Source organism: Equus przewalskii, chromosome 5 (genome assembly GCF_037783145.1).
Source record: "Equus przewalskii isolate Varuska chromosome 5, EquPr2, whole genome shotgun sequence".
Taxonomy (NCBI): Eukaryota; Metazoa; Chordata; class Mammalia; order Perissodactyla; family Equidae; genus Equus; species Equus przewalskii.
The window spans coordinates 48,386,818-48,405,182 of NC_091835.1; the positions used below are offsets into that span (position 1 = coordinate 48,386,818).

General features: G+C 37.2%; 1 protein-coding gene across 1 annotated transcript in view; it reads left to right on the forward strand.

Moving 5' to 3' along the window:
• Nucleotides 1-18,365, forward strand: part of PDE3A (phosphodiesterase 3A) — a 293,369-nt gene that overhangs the window by 238,895 nt on the left and 36,109 nt on the right. The window contains exons 5-6 of the mRNA XM_008513554.2: nucleotides 4,733-4,857; nucleotides 15,417-15,636. Coding sequence (XP_008511776.2) covers nucleotides 4,733-4,857; nucleotides 15,417-15,636 — 345 coding nt within the window. The remainder of the gene's footprint in view (nucleotides 1-4,732; nucleotides 4,858-15,416; nucleotides 15,637-18,365) is intronic.

An 18,365-nucleotide genomic window follows, 5' to 3' on the forward strand; every position in this document is an offset into this window, starting at 1 on the left:
CATGGGGATGTAATGTGCAGCATGGTGACTATAGTTAATAATATTATATTGCATATTTGGAAATTGCTAAGGTAGTAGATCTTAAAAGTCCTCATCCTAAGAAAGAAAAGTGTTTTATAACTATGTGTAGTGATGGATGTTAACTAGACTTATTGTCAATTATACCTCAATAAGAAATAAATAGAATAAACTTTATTTAAGTATATTAATTCCAGTTTCACAAAGTCACTTACCAAAAGCCAGAATTACCAAAGCTGAAGGAAAGATAATATTAAGATCTAGAAAGAATTTTGAAGAAAATATCACCATGAAAGAGGTGCTTTTTGTGGGGGCTATTGTATTTGTCCTTTTCTATTTAGAATAAAAATGGCATACTCTATATGAATTAAATAATTATGAGAACATTTACCATATGATTTCAGCGTTTTGAAACATTTGCATCAGTTTTATTAGTGACCTAATGACTGAAAAATAACCACATCTTTGTTGAACTACATCATGACAAAAGTAGAAGTTATTTTCTCTTGATCTTGGCCTTGAATATAAATAAAGTACAATTCTGAGATTGACATAGAAATGGAAACCTTTCAAATCATAAGAATTTTTTGCTGACTTTTCTTAGAAAATATGATTAAAAATATGTTTAATTGGTTTCTTCCATATTAACATTGGTAGTCTGCTGAACCTATATGAAGTAAACCTAATGATTCTTTCTTTCACCTATCAGTGTAATTCCACTCTATTGTATTACCTGAACTTTTCTAAGACTTCTAAATGCCACCATAGGAGGATGCCAACCAATCTGTTTTGTGAAAATTTCCTAAAATTTGAAATTACAAGTGATTGGTGATATTTTCCTCTGAAAATATTGACCATTATCTATTTCTACAGCAGCAAATACTGATAAGTGGTAGTGAATTATAGTTAAATATTTGTTGCTTAAGAAAATGAATTATGTTCTCTGTATACCTTTAGAGAGGCTGTCTATATTACCAACACACCTTGCCAAGGTTGTGTCATAGTATAGTTAATGTTCCTGTGATTTTCTTTCCATAGAATGACTGCCAAAAATCTATTGATGCATTCTTAAGTATCATCTTTCTTTTTGTTATTGTTTGTTACTTCTGGCCAAATTTCCTTTCTCCTACTCCTCTCTTCTCTTAATTAAATGAGATTGAGAGCTGAAACTAAAATCATCTTGAGAAAGAGGGTTTCAGAAACTTTTTTGAGCTTAATTTCTGTAGATCATGTCATTCTGCTTTGTGAAATAAATACTCATACTCAAATATTTTTAAAATAGATAAGGAATAGATATGATGCCACTCTTTCTCTTTGTCCTAAAAATACTCATAGATGTCTTGCCTGGGTGTACTTTTTTTCACTGACTTACTATTCCTCAATTTCACTGTCCTATTAAAAGGATATAAAATCTGAAAGTGATACAACTTTTTCACCATTACGAAGAAATGAAATTTATTCTGAAGAGAAGTTGAGCCCTTTAAGGGAAAATCGTATGTAAGTGGCAATAGTACCAACATTAAATACAGCTAGTTTGGGTTGACTCATTCTTTGTCGTGGGTGAAAATAGTGAAAAGATAACCAGAGGTCATCTCCAGCCCTGATTATAAACCAAAGTTAAAGCTTTCTTCACTTAGGTGACCTATTGTCAAAACTGCTGATTGATTTCAAAACTGATTTGAGTTTTAGCCCTTGTAGTTTCTTCCCTCGTGGCCCTTTTATTTCTTCCTTTCCACGTCTGTCCTTTTATTGAGGTTCTTTGAGGACTACAGTGATCAAAAGAAGGACCAGAGTGGGAAGTGAAAATTAGAGACAGTTCTCAGCTTATATCCCGGGAGGTATCCAGCTGGATGACTTACCCCTGGGGAGTTTTAAATACAGCCAAGGAGAAAGGAGACTGGCTGAGAATCGGAAGGGTCTTGGCCCTACCACTCAGAGATGCGTGTCCTGAGAAGCAGGCCCTTAGTCAGAGCCTTTGTGCCTCCTACAAGGAATCCGTAGGAAAAGGGGAACCAGGGCACAATTGGGAAGTAAATTAGGTGGAAGAATACCGCTAGGTAGTTTTAAAAAAAAAAGCTTTCAAGAAATAAAAAAGTCTGAAATAAATCCTACCCTGACCATACCAAGTCGACCTAGGAACTGACCCCCGCCTCTGCCTATTAGACACAAAGGAGGCTGGAAACTCAGTAAAAGAAACCTGGTTAGGACCTGGTAAGACGTTTAGGGCCTAGGATGAAGTTTGTTGTGGGTAGACTGAGGTTATAAAACCCACTTTTGTGGAGGAGAGTTGAGATCTTCCACAGCAGACACATAGACAGTTTCCCCTGCTGTGTCAGCATGAGGAGACCAAGCAAAGGTTTCCCCAACCTATTTTCCTCTCCAAAATCCAAATTATTACATATTCCTGAGATCTAAACAGGAACCGAGAAGGTGAGAGTCAATACAAAGCTGAAAATTATTGCAAGGATCACATAAAGCAATCTATTTGAAAGTGCCCATAAATTATAAGGCATATGTATACATAAATCTATTGATTTATTATTTTATTAATAATATATATTTTAATAAATTAATATTTATTAAGAATGGGATATATGGCTAGAATTTTATTTATCTTGAAGTTCATTAATTCCCCATACATTAAAGTTACTGTGTTATTGAGCTTTATAAAACTTTTCAAAACGAGCATATTTTAAGTGCTTTTATTAAAAAAAAAAACAAAATAGTAGTAGGCAATTTCTGAGCTAGCTTTCATAATAGAACTTTTTGAAAAATTAAAAAGCAAAGGTTTTATCTTTTAAAAGTCTACATAAAAAGATAATAACCTATTCATTGTAAAATGTACTGAGAAATTAAAACTCCTCAGCCAAATATACATTACATAAAAGTTCTTCACAGTAAATCTTGTAAGTCAATCAGTCCAGCAAAAGAAGTTGAATGGAAATAGCGCTATAAGGAAATAGTGTTGTTATCTAGCTCAAATTCAAAGTTTTATTTGATTTTGTTGTTTCAAAATCCTAGGCATTTGTAGAATGCCTAGAATGAGATTTCTAAGAAGGAAACAAAAATTCATTCTAAGAATGAAGCAAATATTATTTTGTCTGCTTTCCTTAGTTATATTTGATAATTGCTAGAGTTCATTCCATATTTCAAATCTCTTTTATGATATAGATATATATTTTGCAAACTGCTATTAGAAGTAAGTAGAAAAGATAAAGTTTTAAAATACCTGGGTCAACAATTGAAGAAAATTCTGAAAATGAAAAAGAAGAAATAAGTGTCAGAGTGAAATAGGAGTCAACATAAATTATAGATCTTAGTCATTGCTAAATTTACTAATAATCAAAAGATACAATAGCAAAGCACACGTTCAGCATTATTCCCTTCAAAAGGTCTGACACTGTTACTGCAGCTCCTAAAAGTCCTTTTATTCCACATTAGCACATGTTTTGGTTTGGATTTAAAATGCAGGATTCTGAGCAAGGCACGCATGACGTTGCTTGCACAGAGAAAGCCATTTTGGTTATGGAACACCTCCAAATTATACCTCATTAATTATACAGCTTAAATGACAGTCTCCACCCATTCACGACCCCATAATTCCATCAATTTCAGGTTTATTTACAATAAGCCACTCAGACATACCAGGTACGTCCTGCTTCCAGTGCAATCTAAGATTGGCAGAGGGTCAAATTATACTCATGCAAATTATAGATTTTACCCAGCACCAAATTTACTAATGCTTGAAGTACACAGGTGTTAGTAAAACACAGACTTTTCCCTTAGAGCAGTCCAAGATTGTCAACTCAGCTTCCTAAATCCTTTTCTCTCAAATTACGCTGGATTCTGTTTCAGATTTAACATGTAAGGTTTTGAGCAATGCTTCCAGATAACTTTTGGTTTGGAACACCTCCAAAATTTATATCCCATTAATTACATGGCTGTGTAACATTCTCCATCCCAACTTTCCACAGATCTATTAATTCCAGATTTATTTACAATAGTAACCTCGACAGACCAAGGATATTCTGCTAAGAGCCTTCCCTACGTGAAGACTCACTGTCCATTACCCTTCTCCTAGTCAATAGCATCAGTGTGTTTAGCAGCCGGTCCATCATTACCATATTTACAAGGGGATTTGGCTCATCACCCCTTTCTTTCTACAGTGTCACCAGTAAAATAAATTGTAGGCTAAAAGCCAGTTGCTAACCTTTTCCTTCAGAGGGAAATACTACAAAGAATATTATCTTGAAGGATTTTATAAGCACTTCGTTTTTTAATTTAGATACACCAAGAATAATAAATAATAAAGAGCATAGAAGGAAGGATCATGCCATGCATAACTAATGTAAGTTCACCTGCGTCTTAATCAGTTAATTTGCCAAGTTTTTAGAAAATCCGTGAGGAACATGATTAAAGAAGTCAAATGAGAAAGCTTTTGGTTCCTGTGAACTGGATAAATAGGAAAGTTCTCTTTCCTCTTTCGTTAACCTGGTATGCTTGACGCATGACTGCTGTCTCCCTCCAGCAGAGATTGAAGTTAGATACCCCGTTGTGTCATTTTGTCCTATTTTGTCAAGTGGGTTCTGTCACTGAACCTGGACTGTGACTCAGATGCCAAATCTATTACGGAAATGATGGTTGGGTTCTGCAAGATGTGCCGCAATAACTGGTGAATAATGTTTTCACTTTTCCTTATGCTCTGCCTTTATAGCGCTGTTAGTCCTGATTCTTGGAATAACCCAGTGATGATGACCCTCACCAAAAGCAGATCCTTCACTTCGTCCTACGCTGTTTCTGCAGCTAACCACGTAAAGGCTAGAAAGCCCAATCGACCAGGTCAGTAACCCACTGGGAGAAGAGCTCATGCTCACCGAGTGTGCAGTCATGGAGTGAACTAAGCCTTCAGTCTTGAGATAAGATTCTGAGAATGCCCTACACTCAGATGTGTTTGGCATGACTGTTCTGAATAGAAAAGGCCTCAATAACCAGTTAGTTACTGAAATTTCCACTTTATGTGATGATATAGATTCTTGTAAGTTTGCTGTACCAAACATCCTATCTTGAACTTATTGAACGAATAGGAAATCAGTGTCATCGTTGAGGATAACCTTTGAACGCAGCATCTTATAATAATAAAAGCTAATGATGTACTTATCAAATTTCAATTGTATGTTTAGTGTCTCTTAGAAGAAAGTTATTTTTCAGGAGAATGGTATTTATGCGGACTCAAGGAAATGCTTCTTTTTTCTATACATATTATAATTTTTTCAGAGAAATTCCTACTTTATGTCACGTACACACACATACTCCCAAATATAAATACTGAAAGGAAGAAGTATTTAAATTTGGAGAAAATACAATTCAGGACCTTTGAGAGCCCTTTGGAAGAGCCTACAAGTCAGCAACCAAAAGATTCAACAGCACGTGGCAGGAGGTTTTTCTTCCCTTTCAGACAGGTGCCAGATGGAATATGGTGTGATTTCTCCCTTCTAGGATCTGGCATGTAATACTGCATAGGGTTTTTTTGGTGTCAATGCACCCCAAATACTTCTAAGGTTCAGCTTCTCCCTTCCCTCAAGCTTCATTTACTCAACAAATATTTGTGGAGTGTTCACTATTCAGACATCGAACTAGTTTCAGGAATATGGCAGTGATTAAGCCAGACCCAGTTCCTCCTCTCACAGAATTCTCACTTTCATTCTAGTGGGGAATATAAACAGGTCAACAGCTATTGCTATATGATATGTTAAAGGCTACGATAAGGAAGTGAGGGAAGACTTTCAAATAATGAAAGAGAAGAAAAGAGATGTAAGAGCCAACACATGGAGAGAAAGCTTGAGGAACTTAACATTCTAACTGACTGGCAAAGCTAGCAGACAGAAAGGGAGAGCACTGAGAGCAGAGAAAGGAGATGAACACAGATATGTAGACGGAGGCCAGATGGCACAGGACCTGGGGAGTTGTGGTAAGGAGTTTACATGTCAAAATTAAGAACAATAAAGTTCCATGGAGGAAAGTGAAATGATTTGGAGGAAGATGACGTCATTTCATCAGAGTCTGTGCTAACTCAAAAGCGAAGACAGCTTTTGTCAGATTCTGTCTCCAAATCCTAGAATCCCAATTGAGAATCTGGGGTATTAACTTCTTTTTTTTTTTTTTTTTTTTAAAGATTTTTTTATTTTTTCCTTTTTCTCCCCAAAGACCCCCAGTACATAGTTGTGTATTCTTCGCTGTGGGTTCTTCTAGTTGTGGCATGTGGGACGCTGTCTCAGCATGGTCTGATGAGCAGTGCCATGTCCGCGCCCAGGATTCGAACCAACGAAACACTGGGCCGCCTGCAGCGGAGCGCGCGAACTTAACCACTCGGCCACGGGGCCAGCCCCTGGGGTATTAACTTCTCCTTGCGCTGTTCTAACTCCAAGTTTTCCCCCTTAGCCCTGCAGAAAACTCTGATGAGATTTTCAGTGGCTTCCTGCTTAGGTTCTCAGTCTTCTGCCTTTATAGAAGCTTAAGAATTCACCAAATGGCTCGAGGGGAAAACTGCCCCCTTCTCACTGAGCCGTTCGTCATTCAGTTCTGGCTGCCATGACAGCCCCAAACTCCCATTTTTGTGTCATCAGCCTCATGACATTGCGAAAAGCTCTGCTGGCCAGCCTTCCTAATAGCTGTATCCTTCTGTCTGGATTCTTAGCCTTTTGTTCCATGCCAGTGGTTAGGAAAAAAATGCTCTGAAGGGAAGAACAGGTCCCAGGATTTTGGCTCACCCTTCAGAGTCTCTTCTCTCTGGGAACCTAATCCCTTGGAATTGATTGTCTTGCCTTGATAGTTTTTGTTTTTTACTCAGCTTTTCTATTTGTTCTCAAAGAGGCGTGGATTAAACTCAAACTACCACATGACAGCCAGAAGTAGAAGTCCTCAAAATTGCAATGTATTTGTTACTGCACAAAGGGCATGACCTGCTCTCCATGAGACAAAAGCTAATCGTCAAGAGGCAAGATGGTGGCAGAGAAAGAGCATTTTATTACAGCTTGCTAGCAAGAGGGAAAATGGCTGACTAATGTCCAAAAGAACCATCTTAAGGGGAGCACAGAATCTTGAAGCAGTTATATAGGCCAGTGAGTTATAGGGGAGGAGGTTAGAAATGTTGACCCTCTGGTGGTACAGACTGGGAGTGGCCACACCAGATCTTTCAGTTTTCATTGATCATGGCTATCAGCATAAACTTTGTTTGGGAGGTCATCACATTCCTAAGGAACTCAAAAGACTGGAGTTATCATCTTATCGCAGCTGGAAGGTATATGCACTAGCAGGGATCGTAAAATCTACAGAGCAGGTGGATCTCCTGGAGCGTGCAAATCCAGCTAGTTAGTTAGTTAGGTTAGTTAGTTAGTGGGTTAGTTAGTTAGAGGTCATTCAAAGTTATGACATGGTCTCTTTTCTACAATATGGCTTCCCTCATGTCAACCTTGTGTTGAGCTGGTTTTATTTCTATCAATGTTAGAGAAACAGTGGTCACATTCCACAAGTATTTCCAGAGGCCACCTTGAAATATAAACATTTAAGAGGCCTAACTTAACAAAGCAATTCTGTTGCTCTTGTTTCTTATGTCTAGAAAAGAAAATTTAGTACTTTCTTTCCCCTTTGATCACCCACTTTATACTGGTGACTAGTTCTTGAAACCATTTAAGCACAAACTTAGCTTAAATCTCTATTGTTTTGTGTAGGAAGACACCGCCTTCAGAAAGTATGATTTTTTTGGAATTGCATTTCTGAGAGAAACTGTTAAAGGTAATCTGCTTTTCCAAAAGCTAATCTGGTCCTCTCTGCTCTTTGGAAATGTTCATTAAATTTTATAACTTAAAAGTCATAACAACCTAAGTAAAAGGATTGAGCTTTCAAGAAATAGGATATAGCTTTCATGGGGGCCAGAAACAGGCCAAGGTGAGCAGATACTTAAACTGGTCTACCCTGAGGGCAAATGCAGATTAGCTCAGAAGGAGACTCCTCTGCAAGTCCAGCAAAGTGGGGGACCTGCATTTGAGCATTCCACATTAAATCTGAGACTTTTAAAGGGGCACTACACTGGTCCTAGGTCAGGAGGACCCCTTGGCTCCCTACAGAATACCTGCAGATAATTTTGGGAGGAAAGATCACCAGTTAAGGCCCATGCAATTTCCATATATCAAATTTAAACAAATTGGAGCTTAAAACCAAGATCACTAAGTGCACAAGGAAACACCATGAGTTAGAGAAAACAGAAAAAAACAACTTTACAGATCACTAAAAGGGTTGAGATATTTAAATGTTAAACATTTAAATATTTCATTTAATTTTAAAATACTTAAATATTTAAAGAAAAACAGGAGGTCATAAAAGTAACAGCAATGAGAGAAAACATAATTACAGAGCAGCTAAATATAACTTTTGCGATGTAATCAAGGAAATATGATAGATTAAATGGCATAAGAGACTTCTGAAGGGAGAATTAGTAAACTAGGAGGCAGAGAATGTGAAGAAATTACCCAGAATGTAACATAGATGAGAAACTGGAAAATGTAAAAGATTTTAAGAGATATAGTAGAAGGAATTAGTCTAATATACATAATCATAGTTTTTATAGAGGATGGGGGACATAGACTATTTGAGAAGAAGAGTAGGGGGAAAAATTCACTCGTAGATGATACCGAACCTCTTAATCTCAAGTTCATGTGCCCGATGCGCAGCAAGCCAAACACTGAGGCATAGGTGCTTGGAGATAGACAAAGGCCCCATTTGAGTTGGCCAAGATGAGAAGATGCGAGCATGGGTTTGCTCAAATCCACCTTAATCAGAGCAAAAAGCAGGGGGTTTTTATGGAGCTAAGGGGCTTGGCAGGAGGAGTTTGGAGAAACAAAGAAGTCACTCCCACTAAGCCCCTGGGCAATCTGCAAGGGCTGCTGGGGCTTGGCCATCTGCTGATAGCAACCTCCCCAATGGCATTCTCTCTCTTCTGCAAAACAAACTCACAAATCCTCAAGACCTGAGTCAACCCTCAAGTTAAACAAGAAGACAGCAAATTGACAAGATTCATCTACTCTGTATTACAAACAAGGTCAAAAGGCAACCATGTTCTTATTGGATATCTACCGTAATCCTCAGGTACCCAGCTTCATAGACACAAAATAGTGAAACTACGCAACACCAAAGACAAAAAAGAAGTCTTAGTGTCAACCAGAGAAGTCACATTACCTTTACAGGAAACACAGTCAGTCGGAGAGCAGAATTGTTAGAAATAAAGGCTGTCAGAACACAGTAGAATATTTTCTTCAAAGTTCTGAGAGAATGTAATAGTCAAACTAAAATTGAGTGCCTGGCAAATCTATCTCCTAAGAATAGGAGTGAACTGAAGACATTTTCAGATAAGTCAAAACTATACCATCTGGAAAGTCTTAAAGGAATTTGTGATGGATGTGTTCTAGAAAGAAGAAAAGTAATATCAGAGAAAAGTCTGAGATCTAATAAAAAAGGTGAACAAATAAATTTGAAAATCCAAATAAACTTTATGTGCATAAATAATAGTATTTACAGATTTGTGGGTATTTTTTTTAAGATTTGTTTAAGGACAGAATTAAAACATCAGACAATAATAATATGTAACTCAAGGGATGCAATATGAATTTCAGCGTTCTACATTCTTGTGTAGCTCAGAAAAGGGATTCAGATGAAGAAACTGAGGCACAGAAATGTTAAGTAACACACCCAAGGTTGCACAATTAGTCCTGAATCCTTACTTTTGTCTTTATGACGTCAGACCAGAAAAAAATAAGAGAACAACAAATTGAGATAATTTAAGATTAGAATTTTTTGGTTCTGTCCTAGGCTGAGTGCAAAATAATGGAAAGATTTGGTTTTCTGCCTCTCAGTTTCTTCATTTAGGTAGTAAAATGAAAATTATTAAAATAATGAACGTAGCAAAGTCAAGAAGCTGAAAATTATGGTTAGTGTATTCACTGAAAATAACAGAGCAAGTGATTCAACAGACATGAAGAACAACGCCGTCTTCCTGTGTCCTTCTCCCCAGTTCATATGCCTGCACTCAAGAACAAGGGCACAGTATAAAAGGAAAAGAATGTCCATGTAAGATACTACAAAGGCAGATGCCAGAAGTTACAGCCACAGACATGGCAAGAGCCTCCCCCCATTCTTGCCATAACGTATCTCCATCATGATTACTTTGGGGGGCATTTTGCATTGTGGCATCTTTAGGCTGCTGTTGCAGCAGAGCTAAATTTTATAAAATAACCCATATTCTACGCATGTTGAATTCAACTAAATAAATCTCTGAAAGTCTGCCAAAAGGGAGAGAAACATCCATCAAGAATGAGAGAGTTGAAATTCAATTACAGTTCCTCCTGATCACATGGGCTCTTCTGTTTTGAAACCCTTGGTTTCCTGCACTGATGGCGTGTTGGGGTTGATTGCACTAAGTTTGTTTGATGTGTGCTATGTTTGATGTGATTGACTATGATGTCACCTGGTTTTCAATAAACTATATGGAAAGGGGCCAGGAAAAGCCCCTTTATTTGGCAAAGAGTATAAGGAAATGGAATCGAATAAAGTCTGAAGAGACTCTGAGGAGGACATAAGGAGCAATAAGCAGAAGAGGTAGAGGGATGCACGCATAGAGCAGAGATGAAAAACATGATGACAAATGACCTGGTGCAAGAAGAAATGAAATTTGCAATGAAATGAAAGCTCTTCTTTACACAACTCAAGTAGCGTGTCCTCTAGCTCAATCCAGCAGCATTGATTTAAATAGTTAAAACATAACCAATTATTATGCAGTTACTAATATAAAATAAATGGATGAAATCACATCGGAGTCCTTTGATTAAAGCATAAAAGCAAGAGATTTCAATGTAATTTGCATTTTCAATATTGCTTTTCTGTTATGAGTCACTGACAATGTGGAGCTGCCATGATGTCACTCTGCTTCTAAAATTCATCTAATTCATACTTACTGAATTTGCACTAGTTCCTTCCCAGATTCTTATAGTTCTTACAAGATTCTTATAATCCTATTACAATGATTACAAATATCTCTACAGCTTTAAAGTTAGACTGAGTTTTTCCTGTAGAAAATTTGAAACGAGAGAGAATGTTAATTACGGCATTGTGATTTTTTTTTTTGCATTCTCTATACTTTAGATACATTTTTTGTTTTGGAAAAATATTAGGGCTGTCCGTTTTCCTGTGGGCAAGGAAAAGAGGCATGTGTGTATCAGATATGCTGGTTCCTTTCTTGTTCAACTAAAATTAAACTGAGAGAGGGGCCAGCCCAGTAGCATAGTGGTTCAGTTTGCACACTCTGCTTCAGTGGCCCAGGGTTTGTGGGTTTGGATCCTGGGCACCGACCTACACACCACTCATCAAGCCATGCTGTGGTGGCATCCCACGTAGAAAATAGAAGAAGATTGACACAGCTGTTAGCTCAGGGACAATCTTCCTCAAGCAAAAATAGGAAGATTGGCAACAGATGTTAGCTCAGAGCCACTCTTCCTCACAAAAAAAGAAGAATTAAACTGAGAGAGTTTTACAGCACAAAACAGATGGATTCAGTTCAATAATTTCCCTCCAGTATTGTTTATCATCTTCCTTTGATTGCCCAAAGTTCCTTGTGTCTTGACACACATTTTCTCATGCTCTCAGGAGCAAGGAATGAAAGACTAAATTACTCAAAGGAGCTGGTATTCTAGAATTTTTTTAAGTTATATTTTTAATTTTTAAATGTTTTAAGTATTTCGTTTGAGGGTAATTTGATAAAGATTTATATTTTGTGACCTATGGCTTTTTTCTGGAGTCTCTTAAAAGCACTCAAATATAAAATGAAGATAAATATAGTTGAGAGAATGCATATTTATCTGAATCCCTTCATTAGTGTGTGTGTGTAAATGTGTGAGTGTGCAACATAAAGTTGGATGAGACTTCAAAGGTCATAAAGTTCGTCCCTCTAACTTTAGACATGATTACATTTAAAACATTTTAGAAAATAATCTGTTTTTGAAGACTTATAAGAAGGCCATTTGTCCCCTTTCCTTTGGAGTATCCTGTTCCTGTATCTGGGATATTTATTTGTAGACTATCCTTTCTAGAAGGAAAGAAGTATTTGGTTATCATCTGCACTTTTATCTCTTTATCTATTTGAAGACTAAAGTACGTAAATATGTGCCTCTTTCCTGTGGCATTTCTAATCCTTTCCGTTTTTAAACCTTTAAGTAAACTATGGTAATGCACCCTGTGGGAAATAGTAGTGTGGCCTGGGAAAAAAAGGAATTTATATATTTATACCTTTATCTTCTCACCTGCAGAATAAAAATATCCCTGCTTTTCATGGTGTTGCCAAGACCCATGCTTGTTAGAAGTGTTCGGAACATGTAGACAAATAGCATTGCAGAAGCAAAGCACGTTTCCACTGGTACAAGGTTTAATTTTAAGTTTCGGCCCAGGCAGTAAATTTGGAGTCCTAAGTCTGCTTATTTGTATAAGTTTAGTTAATCTGTGTGTTCTAAGAACTCTAATCGTTGAGTGGATTTTTAAATTTGTATGTGAGAGTGAGTTGCATTTCTCTGAGGATATCAGCTGGCAGCTACTAAAAATTAGCAATGAAAAAAATAATCACTCTTCTCTTAAATTACCTTAGAAGATAGATCGTGTCAAGACAGAGCTGGGCAGTGTTCTCACAGGCTTTGAATTACTGTAAAAAAGTGGTAGGAAACTGTCAGAAAACTCACAATTAGCTATGAAAATAATAAAGGAATTGCCTAAAGCTCTGGCTGTCAGGAGTCTCTTTTTTTAAGATACAGCAATTCAAAGCTTGCCTTGCCCCGCTGGCCCTGTACAGCCCTGCCCAGCAACGTCTCGGACCATGTTCCCGGCTCCCTTCTTCCTCTTTGCTAAGCTGAGCCACCTGACCTCCTGACTGATCCTCTGATACCCCCCAGGGAAGTCCCTCTTTCTGGAACATGCTTTCCTCAGATGCTTGGCTAAATGTCTTCCATATTTCATCAGGCCTCTCTTCAAATTTTTCTCCTAGAGCGCCTCTGCCCTTCTCTATTCTCTACCCTCTGCATTACTTCTCCTCACGTCACTTAAAACTACTTGATTTCCTTTTCTTTCTTCTCTTCCTCTTTTTTCTTTCATCTTCTTTCTTCCTCCTCCTCTTCTTCCATTTTTAGTTTCTGTCTCCCACAAAAGAATGGAAGCTCCGTGAGAGCAGGGAATTTTTCTGTTTCGTTACTGCATTCTTAGTCCCTGAAACAGGGCACACAGTCCATGTTTGTTGAGTGAACAGATGATCGAGATATTTACTCTGTGCAAATACCTGTCACCTTTATACCACGTTATACCCTGTCCAGCTCCTTAATGCTTACATTGCTTTTCTAAGATTATCTGGAGACTCAGTCAATCTTAATCTAACAAATAGTCTAAATTAAACTAACCCTTTCCAACCTTTTTTTACATCAAAGCACACATTTATGTAACATCCGTGTATATATGTAATATTGTATAATATTTGTGAATATGATAATGTTATATAGCAATGGAGAAATGGGAAGGGATTTAGAGCTTGGTGAAAATTTTATTTCCTTTATTTTATAAAATTATAATAAAATCTAAGTATAAAATATTAGAGATAATGTTAAAAATTGAATTTATTCTGGAGCTTCCAAATGAAATCTTTCTTTTTAAAAGTTTTACAGCCATTAGAACTTCATAGGGCACGTGTAACCCACTTGCTGCACACATGACAGGTTGGGTGGGAAACTCTGAGTTAAAAATTTAATGAACTTAATTTTCTTTGGCTCAGGAGATTATGTAATATGAAAATTTGTCGGCATCTTTGGTAAAATAGCTGTCTTTTAGATAGAAATAGACATCAAAATTAAAACCATAAGGCATGTCATTGTAAAGAGAGATACAAATGCAGCCTAGTAGATAATGGATTTTTCTTCCTCCTTGGGCAGTCTCTGGTAGAAGTATGAGCTAATACACCACATTTTACTAAGAATAGCTGGATTTTCTTCATAGTCTCCTACTTACTAGCATTGTGACGCTGGAAAGGTTATTTAACCTCTCTGGGTCTGAGTGGTTTCAGTGGGTAAGTGTAAAAGCAGGGGATTAATCTGTTGATCAATAGAAAGATGGAGAAAAAGACTAGGAGGGGTAGCTGGCCTCCACAGTTAATCAAAGGAAGAGTGCGATTTCTCGTCTTTTAAAACGAAACAAAACAAATAACAGTGCCAAAGAGAAGCGAAAACGAAAATGACAGAAGCCCTTCCACAAGCTTCCTGTTCCTTTCAGTGGACCAGAAAACTTTGGGTGTGATAAATAAAAGGTTTGAGAGAACTGGACATTGGAAGCGAATTAAGCCGGCGGCCAGGTCACCACATAGATTATTCGATGATGTGAGAGCTGCTGGCTGTACGTTTCCCCAGAGTGGTGAGAAATAGAAAATGACTTGTAATGGTTTCGTTTCATTTGCTTTACAGTAGGTTGGTCAGCCATACAATCATGCAAAACAGTAAGCGGGTAGTTGTTGAGAAGCTCTTTCTCTTTAGTCTTCAATTTTAAGTGCAGGCTGCCTTCTCCATGTTTGGGAGAGAGAGACTTCAAAAGAGCGCTCCCTGTCCTCAAACATCAGCACTTTGAAATCCAAGCCAGTGTTCTGCAAAATTTTCACAATCCAGAGTAAACACAGTTTGGCACAAATATCCACACTCAAAATATAAGCTTTAAGCCTATTGTTTGATCTGAAATGGATCTGAAAACATTTTTAAATGTTTTCTTCAGAAATTATTCTGATCAAAGTACTATTTCACACAAAGTAGTTTCACTGAAAACGTGGACAATTAATAAAGTTAATTACCTCTCAAAAATGTATCTTATTTACATATTTGAATCATCACATGCCTGCCAAATTCTGCTCCACATATGTTAATGTTTAAAACAATAGCAGATCCTGTTGCTGCTAAAAACTTCACAACCTAAGAGAAGGCAAATGTGAGAAAATTTTAGTTATTGTCATCATGTCAGAATGACAAAAGAAACAAAAATGGGAGAAGAAAATAATATCCTTCTGTCCTGAAGTTGCTCCAGAACACCAAGGTTTTAACTGGATTTGCCAACATCGCCACTGAGATTTTCATGATGATTCGTTCCTCGCGTTTCATGCTGTGGAGACTCCCCCACTGGACACCCTGTCTGCAGATGGTGACGTTCATAGGAGGCCAACCCTGTGGCGTGGGTACTCACATGATCCTTATTGAGTTAAAAGGAGTCCAGGGTGAAGTTTGAGTTGCAATTTTGAATTACAAAGACATTTATTTACTGACTTAATAACTCTCTTTCTTTGTCAGGTGCCCTAGCTAAAATTTCACCTCTTTCCTCGCCCTGCTCCTCACCTCTCCAAGGGACTCCTGCCAGTAGCCCCATCAGCAAAATTTCGGCAGCGCAGTTTCCAGAATCTTCTGACACAACTGCCAAACAAGGCCTAAGTTCTCACAGGGCCTTAACTTATACTCAGAGCGCCCCTGACCTGTCTCCTCAGATCCTGCCTCCACCTGTTATATGTAGCAGGTAAGGATTTTATATTGCTAACTAGAGTTTAACTAATAGTAAAACCAATACTGGTTTTCCATGCTCACCACCAGTCCACGTAGCTATGTGTAGGTTTGCCAAAGTAGTTGCCAAGAAAGTATAGGATAATGTGATTTGTGTTGAATAGGCTATAATTGAAATGTATTTTTTCAGTGGTTTTCTATTAATAGAAAGTTTAGGGTCCATATGGTCCAAACAGCTGATCTCTGAAGATGATGCGAAATAATTAGTTGTATATTTCATCTGCTTACTGATGCAGATTGCATAAAACATATGATTAAAAGATCATATCACCTAATTTAATATACTTTGATATTTTGTTGGAATATTTTTTCACTTGTTCCCCAGGAAGGATTTTATATTGATTTTAAAAGTATTTTATCTTAAATTTGCAATTCCCATTTTATCACTTTAAAAATGTGCAAATAACACATGGCACGTTATGGCCGGACTCAAACGGGTCTCTGAGTGCAATTGAGTAATTGCTTGTACTGCTCTGTCAGGTTGAAATACAATAACAAAGTGTTGTCTTTTCACAGAGGATAAGAACAAAGGGTCTAGTGTGGCAAGAGTAATTGTTTTGCCAACATTGTCACTAAGAAATACCTCCTCTGACTGATTCACGAATTATTATTCTTCAGTAATAACTTCATCTTGAATAACTGATCTTAAAGCATTATAATATTTTTTTAAGTAGAAAAGAGTTGAGTGTTTCTAAACTATAATTGTGAGAGTGCCTTGAATAAAATGCTGTTTCTTTTCAAAGCTTAATGAGGATAACTATTCGAATAAATTAGTTACATGTCAGTCTTCTAATATCACACAACTTGGTTCACAGGCCCAGATTTGATCAATATATTCAGTTCGAAGCCTCACAAATTTGATTTTCAGATCCTTTGTTCATAAATTCTATAAGTTAAATGAATGTTATCTCTTCTTATAATCTTTATTTTTGCTTCCTTTCTCTTTACGAATATTTGTAAAGGGAAAATCATTTGTGCTTGGCCAGGGCCACAGTGAAAACTTATTCTTCCATCCAAGAGTTACTCTGCTGACCTCTCTATGACAGCTTTTTTAATAAAATAATTTCTGTGGCATGTTAATCCCATCTTTTTTCCTCTCACAAAAAAAAAAGTATGATCTGTAGTAAAATAGACATATTTCCCTCTTGACAATTCTCAACACACATCACTTTATTAAAAGCTCTGAGAAGTTCTGCAAAAAGAAAACTTCTTACTTTTTGTTTCATCTAGCATTTTCTGAATTTATTTGACTGCAGAACCAATTTCTTTAGGTTAACACCCAATAATTGCCCATAGAGCTGGTGTCTGGTGGAACACCATTAAGAAACACTTTTTTTGGTATGCATCCTGAGCCACGATGAAGCCCAGTGGAGTGAGCAGCATCAAAGACATCTGTTTCCAGTGTTTCTAGGGAGACTCTCCCACTGTGGCCTCCAGACTTGTGGGAAACAAGCCACCCAAAGAAAGACGAGAGATGTTCAGAAAAGATCTACCACTCACATAGCTTTTCTCATCACAGTCTAATTTTTGTGTTCTTAGCGGGAAGAATGTAATGGGATTTTTATAAAAGAGGTTTTGGAGAAAAACAAGGAAATTTCACTGCCTACTTGTTCAGTAATGTTTATAAATCCAGTAGTGTGTGTTTTATTTGTTTGGGCTTTATAAATCTATAATTCAAACCATGTTTTATTATTGCCTTCAAGGCAGCCACCCATGTAGGCACAGAGAGCTCCAGAAACACACGACTAATTATTGTGGTTTCCCCTGCTGAACTCCAAGGGTTTGGCGTTGAATCCTAGTCTCTTGGCTGCTGTAATGTCTATGCGACAAGCCTTTGTTTTGGCATGAGAGGTAGTATATTTGAACTACTGATTTAAATGTTCCTTTTAAGTATTATCTTGCAATGAAAAATCTTAAAACTGATAAACTCTACTTCTACCAAGCCTCATCCGAGAATGCAAGACCATTGTTTGTATCTACTTTCTTTTTCCTTTGGTCCTGTCGTTTTGTTTTGACTCCCTAAATCAAACTGATGGAATTTCATAATTAGAAGCATTTTGCGTGTCATGCTTTTCCACTTACATCCAAGGCTTGCAAAATAAATGTACTTATGATGAAAATACTCCTGACCTAGAAAATGCTTATCTCTATTACACATATAAGCACAGTTCAGGAAAAAAAGCGGTGAGACATTTAATATATTAAATTGTAAACTATCACTCATTTCTTTTACTTTTTAGAGTAAGTAATCTGTGGTTAAATAACAAACAAATAAAAACCCTCTGAGACCCATTTTAATATTAGGCAGAAGGAAAGAACCCAGAAGCAAAACGCAGAATTAAAATCTAACCGTGAAGTCTCCTAACAAGATAAATGAGACAGGAAACTGGCCAGGTTGTTTGTGGGGTTACTTTCTAGTTAATAAAACAGTCAAAACTGTTGAGAAAGCAAAAGTATCCTCCATCCTCCAACCTCCTCTCTTAAAGAGCCCCACCACTTCTCACATACCTTCGTTTTTCTTGGACACCCACAGTGTACCCCATTGGCCTCTTTTTCTCAACTAGCATCCTATGTGGTCAGTTTTACGTTCACTCTTCATCAAAATGTCCCTCTACTTTCTTCATTTCCTTAGGGTCTTAACAGGTGACTGATGAATCTGAAAAAGAGAATTTTTATTTTGTGGCA